The following is a 19,867-nucleotide window of genomic DNA, read 5'->3' on the forward strand; positions in this document are numbered from 1 at the left end:
ATAGGGTCATAGGTCAGTTATCTCATAAGCATGTATTCATTGTACGTAACTGTATAAAAGCTCTCTCTTCAGTTTGAGTGGTTGCACTCGGCTGTGGAGACATTGCTCTTCATGTTGTGAGCCTCTTTTGCAAAAGATAAAAAATACTCAGAAAGACATCTTTGACTATTAATTTCAAGAATTTCCACAAATGTTGACGTAACGAACAGGATGCACGTTTGACCAGGATCCTGTCTTGGACAACCGACGGTTAAAACTCTGCACAGTCTGGGACTTTTTTCCTCAACCTCGCCACCACACTCAAATCACGTCACCAAACATGTCTCTTCACACTGGTATATCCACCCTGATCACTACTCATCACACGTCCTCTGTTGTGATTGATTATATACTGCATTGTCTTGTTTTTCTGCTGTTGTTTTGTTTTTGTGTTTTTGCATCTTGTACAGCGACCTTGAAAGCGTTGAAAGGCAATTATACAAATAAAATGCATTCTTATTATTATTTGCAACACAGCATTTTCAGCGCATCACCCTCCATGCAGAACGTAATGTTTATCCTTGGAGCCTGTCTCCAGCAGTCATGGCACTACCCAAACTTGAATGGATGTGCGAGGGCTTGGGTTGTGCAATTCATTGTATTTTAATCTTTGATTACGATTTTGTCTTCCAACGATTACGAAAACAACTTAATCAAAATAAAATGATTATTTTGCTGCATTCCCTTTCACAATGAGGCCGCTTTCTGTACTGTTAGACGGGCAGTGGCAGGGCTGGGAAGCAAAACTCGGTTCCGAGCAGTGGCGGCCGGCCCATAGGGGCGCTAGGGGCGCCGCCCCACCTCTTCCCACATTCTAGATTCTCAAAAAATTATTTTATTATATTCATATATTTTTTATACATTTTTTTTCAAGGTACATATTATATAGTTGGTGTCAGTTATATGTATAATCTACGATAAAATACGCCCTGCGTTGTAATATGACATATGTTTTGTTTGTGTATAAGTTTGCTTACATTTTAGTAGAGCCCCCCCTGGAGAAAAATGCACCAGCCGCCACTGGTTCCGAGTAAGAACAAATAAGTAAGAGCCCCGCGGACCACAGCTCTCTCTCTTGTCTATGCCACTTGGCGTAGTAATGTTTGTTGTGTTTATCGTTTACGTTGTGTCGTTGTATGTCTCCCCCTCCCCCTCCGTTACAGTGCCAAGTATTCATATAGTTCAGGCATCCTCAAAGTCCGGACTCTGGTCCGGATCCGGACCGAACCACAACTGTCTCTGGACTGAAATTATGCTTTTCATATGTATTATCTGTATTATCTGTATTATCTGTGTTATCTGCGAGACATCGCCACAACGCAACGAGTCAAAATTCTCCACTATGTCCACTGCAAACAGCGCTCTGCATGTCCGTCTGTGTGTGTCTGTCAACGCATTGGTCCAATCACATTCAGCATCCCGTCAGCGTTTTTTCCCCCCACCAACAGGACCGGTGAAAAATTCAATATTCTGGAGTCAATGGGTTCAAATTATTCAACCTGCTCGCTAGCGCCACCTATGAAAAATGTACAAAGTCGCACTGTAACTCCGAATAACCTGAAATTGTGCACACTTATCCGTCTCGACCTGTTCTACAAATTATCCACTCGGACCTTTAAGCTCCGCCTACTTTTTTAAACATTTAAATTAGCATAATGTTCAAAACAGTGAAATATTCACTTATTTCAATTCTTTCTTTTTTGACACCAAACTTAGTATGGAGGGTCAGACACATTACCCTAGGAGATGAGCATGTTCAGTCGATAAATATGGCCACGATTAATCAAAACGTGTTTGCAAAGAGGCGGGGCTTAGAAATAAATGCTCATAACTCATCAACAATGTATCCAAATATCACAGGTTTTGTTGGATAGGTTCAATCTGTCTTTGGGAATAGGTACTCAAAAGCATTTTCATTTTGGATTATAGGGGGCGCCAAAAACACCACCAATTTATAACTCAAGAACGGATGGACGAATTTTTTATTTATATTTTTAGACATACTCTGGGGGTGACTACGAACTGAGATTTAAAGTGTCGCAACAAATGCAGAATTTGGGCGTGGCCTATACATTTTTTTTAAATTGCGATAGCATAAAATGAGCTTCGGACGCAAAACTTGGGACACACGTCACAGCCCACGAGAATGTAAAAAAAAAGGTAATTTTTTTTTAAAACTGCTCAGTAGCGCCCCCTATTGTGTTCACGAATTTTGGCAAAGACATTCCTCATGGAATTGCGGACATATTTCTAATTAGCTTCCATTGGCCCCGCCCCCGAGGAAATTCGCCCATTTTGAAAAATGTGTGTTTTTCATGCATTTACTCCTCCAAGGGGAGTGATCGAAAAAATTCCAATCCAGGACAAGTTCAGCCCATATCCAATGTGATGCTAAATTGTGAGGAAAATGTTTGATAGCTCAATCGGGGAGGTTGTAAGCTAACAGCGAATACACAATTTTTGACGATTTACATGTCACAAATTACTCCAAATTACTCCAAACTACTCGCATACAGTTTTTCCAATATTCACAAAACGCTGTATACACATTGCTCTTATGATTGCGGACATATTTCAAATGTGCTTTTATTAGCCCCGCCCCCCAGGAAATTGGCCATATTCAACAACGTGCGTTTTCATGCATTTTAAGCACATTCTTGCAAACTCTTCCGAGGGAAATGATCGGAAAAATTCCAATCCAGGACACGTTCAGCCCATATCCAATGTGATGCTAAATTGCGAAGGAATAGTCGATCGCTCAAACGAGGAGCTCGTAAGCTAACGGAGAATTTTCCATTTTTGACGATTTACATGTCACAAATTACTCCAAATTACTCCAAACTACTCGCATACACTTTTTCCGATATTAACAAAACGCTGTATACACATTTATCTTATGATTGCGTACATATTTCAAATTGCCTTCCATTAGCCCCACCCCCCAGGAAGTCGACCATTTTGGAAAATGTGCGTTTTTCATGCATTTTAAGCACATTTTTGCAAACTCCTCCTAGGGAAATGATCGGAAAAATTCCAATCCTGGAAGAGTTAAGCGCATATCCAATGTGATAATACATTGCGAAGGAATAGTGGATCGCTTGAACGTGGAGCTCGTAGGCTAACGGAGAATGTACCATTTTTGACCATTTATGTGTCAGATACTACCTTAAGCTACTGAGACCCGCCTGTCTGCCCGGCGCATCAACTCTCACACCTACACACACACACCCACACCTACACAATGTACCAGTGACGTGCGGTGAGGTTCATGGCTGGTGAGGCACTGACTCTTTCAGAGTCAGATTTACAAATATTATAGCCTATTTTGACCTTAATCGAAATATTCTGTTATTTTCAAAAGCTTTTTTAGTCTGATGCTATGATTAATTTTAAACAGACCGATCAACAAAAGGATACCCAAAATCTAAATATTGGATTGTTCTTTCTAAGTAAGATCCCATTTTCATTACAGTTGTGGTCTTACCTTGACTTGAAGATGAATAGAAGTCCATGCTATCCTTCTGGACAACAATCTCTATTACTGTTTTGTAAAAGTCGTCCTTATCTTCCTGTAGTTTCAAAAGTCGAGTTTGTTGTTTGCGGTAGAATAACAGTAGCAACAAGAACCTGTGGGCTCACGTGCGCCCCCTTCAGTGCGGCAGGGGTTATGGCTGCCTCCCCTGGTGCATTTTCATTGCCGTTGTATATGTGTAGCGAGCCTAAATATCATATATACGTGAAATAAGTTATTTAGAGACTATGGATGGCGAGGATAAATGTAATAAAGGGATCTACAAACATTACATTGGTGACCTACAGTGAGATGGGAACAGGCATGCGCTTAGGGCCCGCTTTCCAGCCAGTTTCTGTGGGGTGACGCATTCTGAATTGAGGCAGAGCTCATCTGTGCCTCACCTCAGAATGCGTCACCCCACAGTAAATGGCTTGAGCGCGCTCACAAAATAAGTGGCCGCGCTAAATTAGTGCCCGCGCTCCAGCAAGTTACTGTGGGCTTACGAGAGGCAGTGCTCGTGCCTGCCTCACTTCTCATCGCTCCCGTAGCGGAGCTCGGCCAATTTGCTGATTTTGACTATAAAATGCGATTGGAATCATACAGAAATCACATTTACAACACAGATCAGTGGAGACATTTTATTATTATTACTATTTAGTTTTTCTTTAATTGTTTTTCCGTTACATTGGAGTATGACAGGTGAGGCTCTGCCTCCCCTGCCTCCACTGACTGCACGTCGCTGCAATGTACAACACACACATACTCTCTACAAAACACACCTACACATTGTACAACAAACACAAACCGCTCCTAAAGCATATAATAAATATCAGGCTACAGCCCTTGTATATTTTATTATGTGAAGCACTATATGGTTTCATGAAAAATATCTACTGTCTATTTGTAGATATCTCCTAAAGCCTACAAATAAAGTGTGTAATGTAGGCCTGTTACATATATTATTGAGCGATATATATTATACACACTGTTCTGCTTTCTGCACTGACCTCAGCAGCTGTTCTCACTGTAAACATCACGCCACAATGAAAACAGTTGTATTCAAAAAATAAACCCCCACAGATGTATGATTTCCCTGCGTTCATGGGAGCTCAGACCCTCCTTGTGGGAGCTCAGCTCCCATTGGCTCCCACATAACTTGAACCCTGGCCTGCCCTTTATGACAAAGGCCTTGGGGAAGTTGAAAAATATGTGGCTTCAGCTGAATACTTTGCCAATAATCTAATACATTTGTATTTATTATAATTATTATGTTCAGTAGGTTGTGGAAGTGCGCACCAAAATATGTGTTGATCTTCTTTATTGGTATTTATTAATTTGATATTATTTATTTAAATGTAGATATAAATGTATAATTTATTTTATTTATATTTGTATTGGTTTTTCAGTTGAATTATACTTAAAGTTCAGGGTAATCAACTGTTAACAAGATACTGTTCAAATTATAGTTTTTTTATTTTTTAAAGTTCAATAAATTGATATTTTCAAAGTCAATGAATAATCGTATTTAATAATCGTGATATCAATATTGACCAAAATAATCTTGATTATGATTTTTGCCTTAATCGAGCAGCCCAAGTGAGGTCCCAATCATCGTCAGCCTCAATATGATGATTGTTTATGTCTACATTTTGAGGGATAATGAGGGATTTTAATCCCTCATTGACATAATCAATCAGTCTGTAATGCATACTGTCTACTAAATTAACCAGAATACTGTTCACACTGAAGTCAGCATAAGTAAAAAACGACTACTTCTTCCACGCAATGTAATATTTTCCAGTTTTATTTTCAAGGCAAACAAAAATTATTAAATATGTTATTGTTACATAATGTCTTACTACAGTACGTAATGTGTAATCATTACACATTGCATTCTGACTTTAATTGAGTGACTTAGCAACAATAGCAAAAATATGTCCATCTGAACAGAGGTTTTTTAGAATATATCTCAACCCCAGCCCGTCATTACAGTATTTTAGAATCCCACGAGTAGGACTTAAGTATCTTAAGGGAAACAATGAGCTTGATAGATTTTCTAAACCAGGGGTATAACAAGGCATACATCAATGGGTTCAGACAAGAGTTAAAATACAGCAACCAGATTACAATGGGTGAGGTTGAACTACTATTTTCAATATCCTCACCTATAAGGGATGGAGTGTAATATGGAAAAAAACATATTAGAAACACAAGGACAACAACACCAAGAGTCCTGGCTGCTTTCATCTCAGATTTCTTAGCAGTTGCACCAACTGAAAGTTGCATAGTGACAGCGATAACATGAGATCTCATGGCTCAAGCCTGAGACACAGCCACCACAAACACTCTCATATACAGAACTATGATAACAGTAATTGGGGCAATAAAGGTTACGACAAAGTCAACAGCTCCTGTGATATTGTCAATGACAGCTACACACTCTCCATGGCAAGAATTCTGTGAATCAGGTTGTCTCAGAAATTCCTTTAAAATTAGACAATTATAGATAACAGAGCAAATCCAACACAGACAGATGCAGATTTTTGTTCTGTTGAGAGTTACTCTGATGGTGTAATGTAGAGGGTCACAAATATCAAAATAACGATCAATGGATATGAGCACCATGTTTCCGACAGTTGCAGATATAATGGTAAAAGTAACAATATTATACAGAGCACACATCAGGTCACCCAAGTACCAGCAAGCCTCTGTTAAAAGGATTTCAACAGGCATCAAAATGAGGCCCACAAGGAAGTCTGAGACAGCCAGGGAGAGGATGAGGAGGTTAGTCGGGGTGTGGAGCTGCCTGGAAAGGAAGAATGTCATCATAAATAAGATTATCAACAATAGCTTGTAACAACAAACAGCAGTAAAACACAAAAAAGGCAATTGAATGGATATGCATTTGTTGTTGAGTGTCTGCTTTAACTATTTTGTCACACAACGTCATCTTGAATCACGTGATTCAAGATGGCGCCTGTGTCGGCTCGCCGCTCCCTCAGCTCTCTACCTTTAGCTATCCTTTTTTTGTTTTTTGTTTGTCAGAATGTCTCTCCTCTGCTCGTTTACGATCGCCAAGCTCTCCTCCACCTCAGACCCTCACTGGAGTTGATATTGCTGCCCAAACCTACATCTGGCAACCATAAATCGTCCCCCCCCCCTCTAATGTCGAATATTCCCACCTACCTGCGCAGGTTGCCCTACATCCTGCCTCGCCGAAAGCGCTTTAGGCGACGGGGAAAGCGTGGTGGTGCACTGGTCCATCTTAAGGCATACCTGACGGCTTCTTCTGGGACTTATCCACGCCTCGGATGTCATGGCCCTCCTGCTGCACGCCATGTGAGGGATCGGTGGATTCGCCCTGTTTTTCCGGAGCTGCGGCCTCTGCTGGGCCCGCTGGCAGCTCCTCCTGCCCGACTGACTGCTCCCAGCCCGCGCGGAGTTCAACACGCACATCTTCGTCAGCTGAGACGCACTTTACCTTCGGCAAGCCCGGAACGAAAACTTTGCATGGCTTTGCTAAATGCTAGGTCGATAGCAAACAAAACGTTCCTGCTAAACGACTTCTTCACCTCTCGTGAACTGGATTTTATGTTTCTGACTGAGACCTGGGTCCACGCTGGCGAGTATACACCGTTCTCTGAACTTCTTCCTCCTGACTGTACATTCTTCAGCTCCCCCCGTGCCACCGGCCATGATGGGGGCATAGCATCAGTGTTTAGAGCTAGCCTCCAATGCCGATTGCTTCACCCTGTAACTAGCTATGCTAGCTTTGAGTTGCAGCTTTTTGAACTGAACCCGGCCTCGCCTATACTCTGCGCAGTCGTGTATCGTCCGCCAAAGTGCAATAAGGATTTTATAAATGACTTTTCTGACTTTCTGTCCGGGATCATGGTGAAATATGATCGTGTTTTGATCTCCGGAGACTTCAATGTCCATGTGTGTTGCGAGTCCAAACCTCTGATTAGGGACTTTTTAAATCTCCTTGATTCTTTTGGTCTCGTTCAGTCCGTGGCTGGCCCAACACACGAAAAAGGACACACCTTGGACTTAGTATTATCGTTTGGACTGTCTGTATCTGTGGATGAAATATGTGCAGCAACGCGTATCTCAGACCATTTACCGGTTCTGTTTACAACCTCGATCCCTTCCGCAGGAGTCGAATCACGTGCCCCTGCGCGTCGTCTGCGTTCGATTAACCCCTTGACTGCCTCACAGTTTTCTGATGTTTTTAATGCTGCTCCTATCTGTAAATTAGAGGTGAACTGTGTTTTTAGTGCTGATGAGCTTATCTCCATGTTTGACTCGACATGTACACTAATACTGGATTCTGTTGCTCCTTTTACGCTTAGACGCACCAAAGTTCTCTCAGAGCCGTGGCTCAATGACTGTACTCGCGCTCTTAGAAGCACCTGCAGGCGTGCAGAGAGAAAATGGAAAAAGGATAAACTCCATGTCTCCTTAGAAATCCTTCGTGCTTGCCTTTCCGACTACCAGACGGCAGTCAAAGCAACCAAAACAGAGCACATTTCTCTGCTAAACTCCAAAAACAGCCATAAACCTCAAGTTCTTTTTAATGTCATCAACTCGATCATTAATCCATGTGATGTTCCTCCAATTGTGCCATCGACTACTCTCTGTGATAAGTTTCTTACATTTTTTATGGAAAAAGTATCTGCTCTTAGGCTAGCCCACACTAGTGCTACCCCAGATCCTGCTCCTTTTCTGTGCCCTGCTGTCCTCGACCACTTTGAGCCTGTATCCCTCTCTTCTCTCTCGGATGTAGTCAAGCACCTGCGGCCGACAAACTGCACCTCAGACAGCATTCCCTCTTGCCTTCTCAGAGATGTTTTAGGATCAGTTGGAGCAAGTATTTTATTACTTATAAATACCTCTCTTAGCTCAGGATGTGTCCCAGCTGCCTTCAAACATGCCGTGGTTAAGCCACTACTTAAAAAGAAAAATCTCGACCCTTTCATTCTCGCAAATTTTAGGCCCATCTCCCAGCTACCTTTTTTATCAAAAGCCCTGGAGCGAGTAGTCTACGCCCAGCTGCAGTCTTTTTTAACCATGCATGGCATCCATGAAAATGTTCAGTCTGGCTTCAAACCCATGCACAGTACTGAAACAGCCCTTTTAAGAGTTTTTAATGATCTGCTCCTAGCCGCCGACTCAGGTAGCCCAGCTGTCTTGGTGCTGTTAGACCTGACAGCTGCCTTCAACACTGTGGACCATAGCATCCTGTTGTCACGGCTTGCACAGTCCGCTGGCATCACAGGCTCTGCCCTTGCATGGTTCAGGTCCTACCTGACAGATCGTAGCTTCTCAGTGCAGCTAGGTGCCTTCTCCTCAGCCATAGCCCCTCTTACCTATGGGGTTCCCCAAGGCTCGATTTTGGGCCCCATCCTTTTTCTACTGTACATACTGCCCCTAGGTTCAATTCTCACAAAACACAACATCCCCTTCCACTGCTACGCCGACGATGTACAGATCTATCTGCCACTCAATTCAAATGTAAACTCATTACAGCTATTGATGGACTGCTTAGCAGAGATCAAATCCTGGCTGAGCCAAAATGTCCTCAACCTCAATGAGAGCAAGACTGAGGTTATCTTTTTTGGACCCCAACCTCTAGCCTCCCAGGTTGATATTCTGGGCTCCCTCAAAAATAATATCCTCCCCTCTGTCACGAACCTTGGAGTGACCTTCAATAGCGCATTTAAATTCGATAAGCAGGTCAGCAGCGTAGTCAAAACCTGCTTTTTTAAAATACGACTATTGGCCAAGACCAAGTGGTTTTTATCGTTTGAGGACCTGGAAAGGGTTATTAACGCCTTTGTTACCTCGAGGTTGGACTACTGCAACGCTCTGTATGTGGGTATGGACCAGGCGTCAATTAAACGCCTGCAGCTAGTCCAGAACGCAGCTGCACGTCTACTCACTGGCCACAAAAAGCGTGACCACATCACCCCAATTCTGGCCTCACTGCACTGGCTTCCAATTCGGTTCCGAATTGATTTTAAACTCCTTTTATTTGTTTTTAAAGCACTTAATGGGCTGGCTCCGGCCTATATAGCTGAACTCCTCCAGCGCTACACCCCAGCCAGAGCTTTAAGCTCTGCTGACCAGCTGTTGCTGATAGTGCCCAAGACCAGGCTCAAAACCCGAGGGCACCGAGCCTTTGCAGCAGCTGGCCCGAGGCTCTGGAACGCTCTGCCCCTCCATGTGAGGTCGGCCCAGACCCTAGGGGTTTTTAAATCTACTCTTAAGACACACTTCTTCTCTCTGGCCTTTTAGTCAGAGCGGAGCACGACTCCTGACTTTTCCCTGTGTTTTTTTTTAAATATCTGTTGTAACTTATTGTCTTTTATTGTGATTATAGAAATGTGTTTTTATGTGATTGTAGTTATTACATGTACAGCACTTTGGCCCGACCAAAAATCGCTTTTAAATGTGCTTTATAAATAAACCTTGATTTGATTTGATTTGAACGTCAGGTTTGAATATGTTATCATTGAAAACAGAACACCTATTATCTGAAACATTCATTAAAAGTAATATATGCGTTGCTAAATCATGTTACTTTCCAATCATGAACATATAATAGAAGAGTTACGACATCTCCGTTCACTCCAATGGACCAGTTTTTTTACAGCAATGGCGGATCGTGGAGCCCACAATAGTTCCCCGGAAGTTTGCTTGCCGCTGACTTCCGGGGGAACTATTGAGAGGCTCCACGATCTGCGGCTAGCAGCGCAGTAGAGTTGCAGCGTTCGTGATGGACTTTTAAAGGTAATAAGACGTTTAAAGATTTATATATCTGAGTCAAATTAACATGTGTATTAAAGGTAGGGTAGGTAAGTCTGAGAAACCGGCTCGAGATCGCTAGAATTTGAAAATACACAACCGGAGAAAATCTGTCACTTCCTTATAGAGCCCCTCCTCCAACACACACAAACGCGCACATGACCAATGAGGGCACGAGATAAGTTTGTGCACAGATGGAAGGCTGACAGGCAGTAGGCCATCAAGTTATTTTAGCCGGGCCGGCTAAAATGATTGGTCGTACTTTTTACAGTATTACGGCTTCCACAGATGACATGCTTGCCCCAGGGTTCGAGTTATAATCTGAGCTTCATGGGGGTCTTTAAAACTAATGTGTGTTCACACACACACACACACACACACACACACACACACACACACACACACACACACACACACACACACACACAGCAGCAGCCCTCGACTTGCTACAAACTTAAATATGGAAAGGTTCAACTACGCACACCACATAACACATCATCTCGGCATAGATTGCGCAATAATTGATTGCGCACCTTGGAGGTGAAGTGCAGGCATATTGTCATTCAAGAGAGAATACGATGCGTAGTTTTTTTTGGACAACTTGTTTTCTTTTAGCCTATTTACCTCGTTAACGTAAATAATACTCGTTACATTGACACATGCATTATTTGTGATTAAAATAATGGCAGTTGGTAATGTATTAGCGACCCCCACAGATGTATGATTTCACTGCGTTCATGGGAGCTCAGGCCCCTCCTTATGGGAGCTCAGCTCCCATTGGCTCCCACATAACTTGAACCCTTGCCTGCCCTTTATGACAAAGGCCTTGGGGAAGTTGAAAAAGATGTGGCTTCAGCTGAATACTTTGCCTATAATCTAATTAATTTGTATTTATTATATTTATTATGTTCAGTAGGTTGTGGAAGTGCGCCCCAAAATATTTGTTGATCTTCTTTATTGGTATTTATTAATTTGATATTATTTATTTAAATGTAGATATAAATTTATAATTTATTTTATTTATATTTGTATTGGTTTTTCAGTTGAATTATGCTTAAGGTTCAGGGTAATCAACTGTTAAAAAGATACTGTTCAAATTATTATTATTTTTTTAAAGTTCAATAAATTGATGTTTTCAAAGTCAATGAATAATCGTATTTAATAATCGTGATATCAATATTGACCAAAATAATCGTGATTATGATTTTTGCCTTAATCGAGCAGCCCTAGCGAGGTCCCGATCATCGCTGCTTGAAGCTTTAATTGTTATTGTCAGCCTAAATATTATGAATGATTTTCTACATTTTAATCCCTCAATATTGCAAGAGACAGTACATGTAAATTATCATGGGCAATGGTAAAATAAACATGTGTTAGCACTCAACAAGATTTATTTTTGTTCTTGTTATATTGTATCGTCAGTGTGTTGGAGAACCAAATCTGTTATGTGTCAGTAAAACCTTCTCTCCTTTTTCTCTCTCTCTCACTCTCTCTCTCACACACACACACACACACACACACACACACACACACACACACACACACACACACACACACACACACACACACACACACACACACACACACACACACACACACATACACACACACACACACACACACACACACACACACACACACACACACACACACACACACACACACACACACACCCGACAGCTCTGTCTTTTTGTTTGAAGTTGCAGACTGACCTTCTGCCAACGACATACTCAATAAGTCTGTACTGCATATTGTCTACAAAATTAACAATTGAACATATCATTACCAGAATACTGGTCAAACTGAAGTCAACACAGGTCAAAAACTACTACTTCTTCCACACAATATAATCTTTACAAGTTTTATTTTGTATTCAATTATTTGATATCTTTTAGTTACATATGTGTTACTACATTAAATAATGTCTATTCTTTCTTCAGCCATTACACATTGCATTCTGACTCAGCAACAATAGCAAAAATATGTCCATTTTAACAGAGGTTTTTTACAATATATCTCAACCACAGTCCGTCATTACAGTATTTTAGAATCACACGAGTAGGACTTAAATATCTTAAGGGTAACAATGAGCTTGATAGAATTTCTAAACCAGGGGTATAACAAGGCATAAATCACTGGGTTCAGACAAGAGTTAAAATCCATCAACCAGACTACAATGGGTGAGGTTGAACTCCTATTTTCAATATCCTCACCTATAAGGGATGGAGTGTAATATGGAAAAAAACATATTAGAAACACAAGGACAACAACACCAAGAGTCCTGGCTGCTTTCTTCTCAGATTTCTTAGCAGTTGCACCAACTGAACGTTGCATAGTGACAGCGATAACATGAGATCGCATGGCTCGAGCCTGAGACACAGCCACCACAAACACTCTCATATACAGAACTATGATAACAGTAATGGGGGCAATGAAGTTAACAACTAAGTCAACAGCTCCTGTGATATTGTCAGTGACAATTACACACTCTCCATGGCAAGAATTATGTGAATCAGGTTGACTCAGAAAGTCCTTTAAAATGAGACAATTATAGATAACAGAGCAAATCCAACACAGACAGATGCAGATTTTTGTTCTGTTCAGAGTTACTCTGGTGGTGTAATGTAGAGGGTCACAAATAGCAAAATAACGATCAATGGATATGAGCACCATGTTTCCAACTGTAGAAGAGGTAATGATAAAATCAACAATATAACACAGAGCACACAATAGGTCACCCAAGTCCCAGCAAGCCTCTGTTGAAATGATTTTAACAGGCATCAAAAGTATGCCCACAAGGAAGTCTGAGACAGCCAGGGAGAGGATGAGGAGGTTAGTGGGGGTGTGGAGCTGCCTGGAAAGGAAGAACATCATCATAAATAAAATTATCAACAATAGCTTGTAACAACAAACAGCAGTAAAACACAAAAAAAGCAATTGAATGGACATGCATTTGTTGTGGAGTGCCTGCTTTAACTATTTTGTCACACAACGTCAGGTTTGAATATGTTATCATTTAAAACAGCACTATTATCTGAGACATTCATTAAAAGGAATATATGCATTGCTAAATCCTGTTACTTTTCAATCATGAACATATACAAGCTTAAGCTGGAAGTTTGTCTGTGCCTGAAGTGGGAGATAGAGATGATGACCAGCAGGTTGAGAGCTGCAGTGATGAGAGCGATGAAGGACTGCAGGATGTAAGCGAGCAGGACATCTGACTGAGCTGGTGTAGGCTTTCTGCAGGATTTGTTGAAGAGTTGTGGAAAGCAGAGTTCATCCATTTGGGAAGTCTCCATCCAGAGAGACGTGTTGAGAAGCTGCTGTGTTCTGGCAAAGCTCTCTGTTATGCAGCTGATATATCTCTTCTCTTCTGTCTTGCCCCTACTATTACTTTCTCTCTAGCTAAGACTGAAATCCCTAAGCTCTACTTTGTTTTCTGCAGTCATCTTCATCTCAGTCTTCATCACTTCCATGCAACTTATTTTTTTCATAATTCCCGACATTGAGATCATCTTATTTGATTATGGTGGCCACTTTTTCCTAGTCATCAAGAGTGGTTTTACAGTGTAAAGAATCTTAAAAGATTAACATTTTTCGTGAAGTATTGAAACCAAGTGGGCCATGCTGATAACTTACATTATGGGAGTGGCTCCTCAGAGTTATGGTCAAAGGGTCAATGAAGCCAATTGATTCAATGGTTTAGGCCATTTAGCCTCATGGGCCTGGTTGTTCCAGGGTTATTTTTTGAACAAAAACTACATAAAGCCAAGAGATTGGGAAGACCAATTGGATTGACTGTTTGTCCGCCCCAAGAAAGTTCTGGCAGCCCCCAGATGACTCAGGAAAGGGACACATGGTTTCAGAGTGTTCAGCTCAGGAGGAGAGCTGCTGATATCCTGATACTGTCAGGCAGGGACGTGCACAGGTACGGGCTAATGTTGCCCGGGCAACGGCCCTTTTGCCCTTTTTGGCTGACCTGCCCCTCTGGAGAGAGCAAGAGGTTTCTTTTTTTTCTGTTGTGGCCGAATAAACATGATAAGCCCACAATTTGTCAGTGCTGTTATCTGCCCCCAGTCACGTGACTTTGTTTACAATCTGACAGCTGAAAGCAAAGGACAGCCCTCCGGCCTCATATGGCTATGGTGATCATACCAAATGCCTGCATGGCTTCTTACTTAAAAGCCCAATTTGATCTGTATGTCTGCACAGAAGTTACAATGGTCAAACTGGCCTACATTAAAACAGAATTGTCCCAATTTTTTCTTTAATAGTTAGTAACATTAGATATTTTAATGAGATATGGACCGCAAAACCAAAAATGTCCCTAGATTTCATTTAGAAAAAAATCCAAAAGGTCTTGCTTCCATGCATCTCACAAAAATCACCCTGGTGTTAGTTATTACATTCATGTTTAACCATACTAAAGCAATTTACTCTGGATTCATTGTGTAATAAATGGCAGGGGGGTTTCTAAAGCTGCGTTCACAACGGACGCGATGCGATTTTTGGGAGCGGCGCGATTACATGTAAAGTCAATGCAGAGACGCGGACAGACGCGAATTCGCTCCGACGGTGCGGTTGACGCGGTTGACGCGCATGACGTGGTGCGTTTGAGTCGATTGAAGGGGGCCGCTCGAGTTCAATTTTTTTCAACTCGAGCGTCAAATTCGCATGACAAGTTCGCACGGTAGCCAATCAGCTGGTGAGAAACAAGCATTTTAAAAGGTTTTTCGCCTGCTGTCTTGTCTGCACAATTGTCAAAGCATTAATTCATGGTTTTTACTAACCAGTATCAGTATGTAGTCATTCAGGCATCATTTTGAAACGTGTATTACAATTACATCACGGTAAAATATGTTCATTTAGTAGTTGGTATCTACCATAGTATTTACATGGAGATAAGCCCCGCCCCCTTGCCAGCGCGTCCTGTTTGAATGACGCGCTGACAGCCGCGGTGAAACTCGAGCGATTAGAGCGATGAGAATATTCTCCTCTTCTGCATTTGTGTCCTGATTTCCCCCCATTCCTGACACCTTTAAGGCTATCCACGACGTCACTCCTCTATACCTCTCCGACCTCCTGCACATCAACACACCCACCATCACTCCTAGTTCTTCTGCTTCCCTCCATCTCCCTGCACCACCCTTCCACTGAAACACCATGGGGTCAAGAGCCTTCAGCTGCTCTGCACCCCGCTTCTTGAACTCCCTCCCACTGGACATCCAAATGATTGACTCTCTATCCTGCAATGGAAATTATGATTATCAGAGAAAGGAATGCTATGATGTCATTTAACAGATACACATAATATTATGTAAGCCTTACATGTCAATAGACAGTAGATCTTAGCACTCAAGAAGGTGATCAGTCACAAGGCGCCATGTGACCACAAAGTGGGTGACCAGTGATCTGATCATGGGTCTATTTGTACTCTGATAGGGTCATAGGTCAGTTATCTCATGACTAAGCATGTATTCATTGTAACTGTATAAAAGCTCTCTCTTCAGTTTGAGTGGTTGCACTCGGCTGTGGAGACATTGCTCTTCATGTTGTGTGCCTCGTTTGCAAAAGATAAAAAATACTCAGAAAGACATCTTTGACTATTAATTTCAAGAATTTCCACAAATGTTGACGTAACGAACAGGATGCACGTTTGACCAGGATCCTGTCTTGGACAACCGACGGTTAAAACTCTGCACAGTCTGGGACTTTTTTCCTCAACCTCGCCACCACACTCAAATTACGTCACCAAACATGTCTCTTCACACTGGTATATCCACCCTGATCACTACTCATCACACGTCCTCTGTTGTGATTGATTATATACTGCATTGTCTTGTTTTTCTGCTGTTGTTTTGTTTTTGTGTTTTTGCATCTTGTACAGCGACCTTGAAAGCGTTGAAAGGCAATTATACAAATAAAATGCATTCTTATTATTATTTGCAACACAGCATTTTCAGCACATCACCCTCCATGCAGAACGTAATGTTTATCCTTGGAGCCTGTCTCTAGCAGTCATGGCACTACCCAAACTTGAATGGATGTGCGAGGGCTTGGGTTGTGCAATTCATCGTATTTTAATCTTTGATTACGATTTTGTCTTGCAACGATTACGAAAACAACTTAATCAAAATAAAATGATTATTTTGCTGCATTCCCTTTCACAATGAGGCCGCTTTCTGTACCGTTAGACGGGCAGTGGCAGGGCTGGGAAGCAAAACTCGGTTCCGAGCAGTGGCGGCCGGCCCATAGGGGCGCTAGGGGCGCCGCCCCACCTCTTCCCACATTCTAGATTCTCAAAAAATTATTTTATTATATTCATATATTTTTTATACATTTTTTTTCAAGGTACATATTATATAGTTGGTGTCAGTTATATGTATAATCTACGATAAAATACGCCCTGCGTTGTAATATGACATATGTTTTGTTTGTGTATAAGTTTGCTTACATTTTAGTAGAGCCCCCCCTGGAGAAAAATGCACCAGCCGCCACTGGTTCCGAGTAAGAACAAATAACAATTAACCGGGATTAATAAAAGTTGTGAGAACAGGAGGCGGAGGCCGAGCCCCACAGACCACAGCTCTCTCTCTTGTCTATGCCACTTGGCGTAGTAATGTTTGTTGTGTTTATCGTTTACGTTGTGTCGTTGTATGTCTCCCCCTCCCCCTCCGTTACAGTGCCAAGTATTCATATAGTTCAGGCATCCTCAAAGTCCGGACTCTGGTCCGGATCCGGACCGAACCACAACTGTCTCTGGACTGAAATTATGCTTTTCATATGTATTATCTGTATTATCTGTATTATCTGTGTTATCTGCGAGACATCGCCACAACGCAACGAGTCAAAATTCTCCACTATGTCCACTGCAAACAGCGCTCTGCATGTCCGTCTGTGTGTGTCTGTCAACGCATTGGTCCAATCACATTCAGCATCCCGTCAGCGTTTTTTCCCCCCACCAACAGGACCGGTGAAAAATTCAATATTCTAGAGTCAATGGGTTCAAATTATTCAACCTGCTCGCTAGCGCCACCTATGAAAATCCCATTTCGGAAAAATGAGAGTGAAAACACAAGGTAAATGTAATACTACTGTTGTATATAAGTAAGCATACTAAACATGTATTCTATCACTGTATTATATAAGTAATCTTGTTAGTGTATATTAGTAACCTATACTGTATGGCAGGTGGAGGGGCAGTGATGTAACAGGTGGAGGAGCAGGGAGGTTGGCTGGGTGCTGGCAGGTGCTGAGATGTCTCAGGTGCTGAGATGTCTCTGGAGGTGCGCTGGTTTCATCGAGCTGTTGGCTAGTTTCTCCCCACAGAAAAAAACACAATGCCTGGGGTTGCCGTTTGTTGACTTGAATCCCATCAAAGCATACCCCTCCTGATATTGACGGCTAAAAAAATGTCTCCGTTGTCCACGTGCCCTGCTGTAGTGCTGCTACGTTCTAACTACGATTCCATTTCAATGTCTATTTGTTATAATCTCATATTGCAACTGGCTTCCCGCTCAGCGTGGTTCCGGGCTAGAGCCTGATTTAGCTCTGGTTCTTCCTGTTTCCACCACAGCGGAGCCGGCTCTCAGTACCGAAACCCGGTTCTTAGCTGGCCCCTCTCGGCTGCCCGGGAAGTACCAATACTTCACGCTTACATCGGAGGGGGGCAAGATTAACCTGAGCAATAACAGTTAATGGCGAGTACGGCAAATTGTAACAAGCAGTAGCGCAGAGCAAAGTGAACGCAACCACACACTTGTAAAAACAGAAAAACCAGTTAACCACCAGAAAAGCACAAGAACGGATCTTGAACCCTTGGTGGTTCCAGGAATATTTTATATACAATTGTGTTTTCTATTTAAAGGGGACCTATCTTGCAAAATGCACTTTTGTACGTCTTTTATACATGAATATGTGTCCCCGGTGTTCCAGGGAACTCAACAAGTGTCAGAAAACACAACCCTCTCTATTTTCCTCCATACCCAAATCTCTAAAAAAGGGGCTGCAACGGATCTGATAAAAACTGATCCAGATTTGAACACTGTCCTGACGTCAGGACGGTGGCGCTACGGCTATTGGGCCAACTCCACCAATCAGGAGGAGACAGCCACGGCCATTGCCGTTCGAAAGCGCTGGAGACGCTGTAGTACATATGCCAGGCCAGTAGATGGTGCTGTTTTCACTGAATCTGCCCTTGCAAATCCAGAGCAAAAAAATGTCAAATTGAGCAAAATGAGGCATGGCTAAAATGCATGATCTGTTTGGTATTTTGAAAAAAAAAAAGTATAAATATGCCTTATATGGTCCTACACTATATTATTCAAATATAGCATGATAGGTCCACTTTAACTTATTGTATTATGATTATTTTTGTAATCATGCATGGCGTTTTTTTAATTATCCTTTTTTTTGTTTTATCTCAAGTACCCCCTGCAGTACCCCAACGTACCCATAGGGGTCCGCGTACCCCCATTTGAGAATCACTGAGTTAGAGGGTAAACTATCAATTCAGAGAATCTGGAGGTATTATTATAAATTATCCCAAGCTAATAAACCGTGAATTCCAAACATTTTACTCCAATTTATATCAAACTGAGTGCACAGCACAAGACCATAGCTTGGATCATTTTTTTAAGAATGTTACACTTCCTGTACTAAATCCTACTCTTACTACTTTTAAATCCAGGCTGAAGACTTTTCTTTTTGCCGCTGCTTTTAATTGAACTATTCACATCTTAAACTGCACTGTAACTTTTAACTTTTATCCATGTATTTTTTCTTTTAATGTTTATTTTATTATCTTTCCTTTTTAATGACTGATTTTAAATGCCATTTTTAAAATGTCTTCCATTTTTGTAAAGCACTTTGAATTACCTTGTGTTGAAAGGTGCTATATAAATAAACTTGCCTTGCCTTGCCTTGCCTTACTCAGAAACACGAGTTGGAATCTTCTGTCACACCAAACGAAATAGTGTCTGCCATAAAATCTCTTACATCGGGTAAGACCCCTGGGTGCCATGGCTTCAGTATTGAATTTTATAAATGCTTTCTTGAAGTGTTGTCGCCATTGTTGGTTATGTTGTATAACGACATGATAGAAAATCAATCAATGCCCCTAACAATGCGTACCGCCACATTATGTCTACTTCCAAAACCTGGGAAAGATCATCAATACATGAGCAACTACCGACCCCTAAGTCTTCTTAAAAATGATTACAAGGTGTTTGCAAAAATCCTAGCCCTTCGTTTGGAGGAAGTTATTCCATCCCGAGTGAATCTAGACCAGGTAGGATTTGTAGCTGGATGCCAGTCAGCTAATAACATGAGAAGAATGCTCCAGGTGATATTTAGCGCTAACTCCCTCCATCTCCCAGCAATGGCAATATCACTGGATGCAGAGAAAGCCTTTGACAGAATAGAATGGCCATATTTATTTAATGTTCTATCATAATTTGGATTTGGCCCTGTCTGTATGAGATGGTTTAAATCACTTTACAATAA

At 41.7% G+C, this 19,867-nt stretch overlaps 1 protein-coding gene and 1 pseudogene across 1 annotated transcript; both read right to left on the reverse strand.

Moving 5' to 3' along the window:
- Window positions 1-5,539: 5,539 nt before the first annotated feature.
- LOC117495519 lies at window positions 5,540-6,503 on the reverse strand (annotated as a pseudogene).
- Window positions 6,504-12,394: 5,891 nt separating this feature from the next.
- On the reverse strand, window positions 12,395-13,662 carry LOC117495332 (trace amine-associated receptor 8a-like). The gene is made up of 2 exons (XM_034146529.1): window positions 13,490-13,662; window positions 12,395-13,214 (listed from the first exon to the last, which is right to left on the reverse strand). The coding sequence occupies exons 1-2, from the start codon at window positions 13,660-13,662 to the stop codon at window positions 12,395-12,397; spliced, it is 993 nt and encodes a 330-aa protein (XP_034002420.1).
- Between the last annotated feature and the right edge of the window lie 6,205 nt (window positions 13,663-19,867).

This window comes from Trematomus bernacchii, unplaced genomic scaffold (assembly GCF_902827165.1).
Source record: "Trematomus bernacchii unplaced genomic scaffold, fTreBer1.1, whole genome shotgun sequence".
NCBI lineage: Eukaryota > Metazoa > Chordata > Actinopteri > Perciformes > Nototheniidae > Trematomus > Trematomus bernacchii.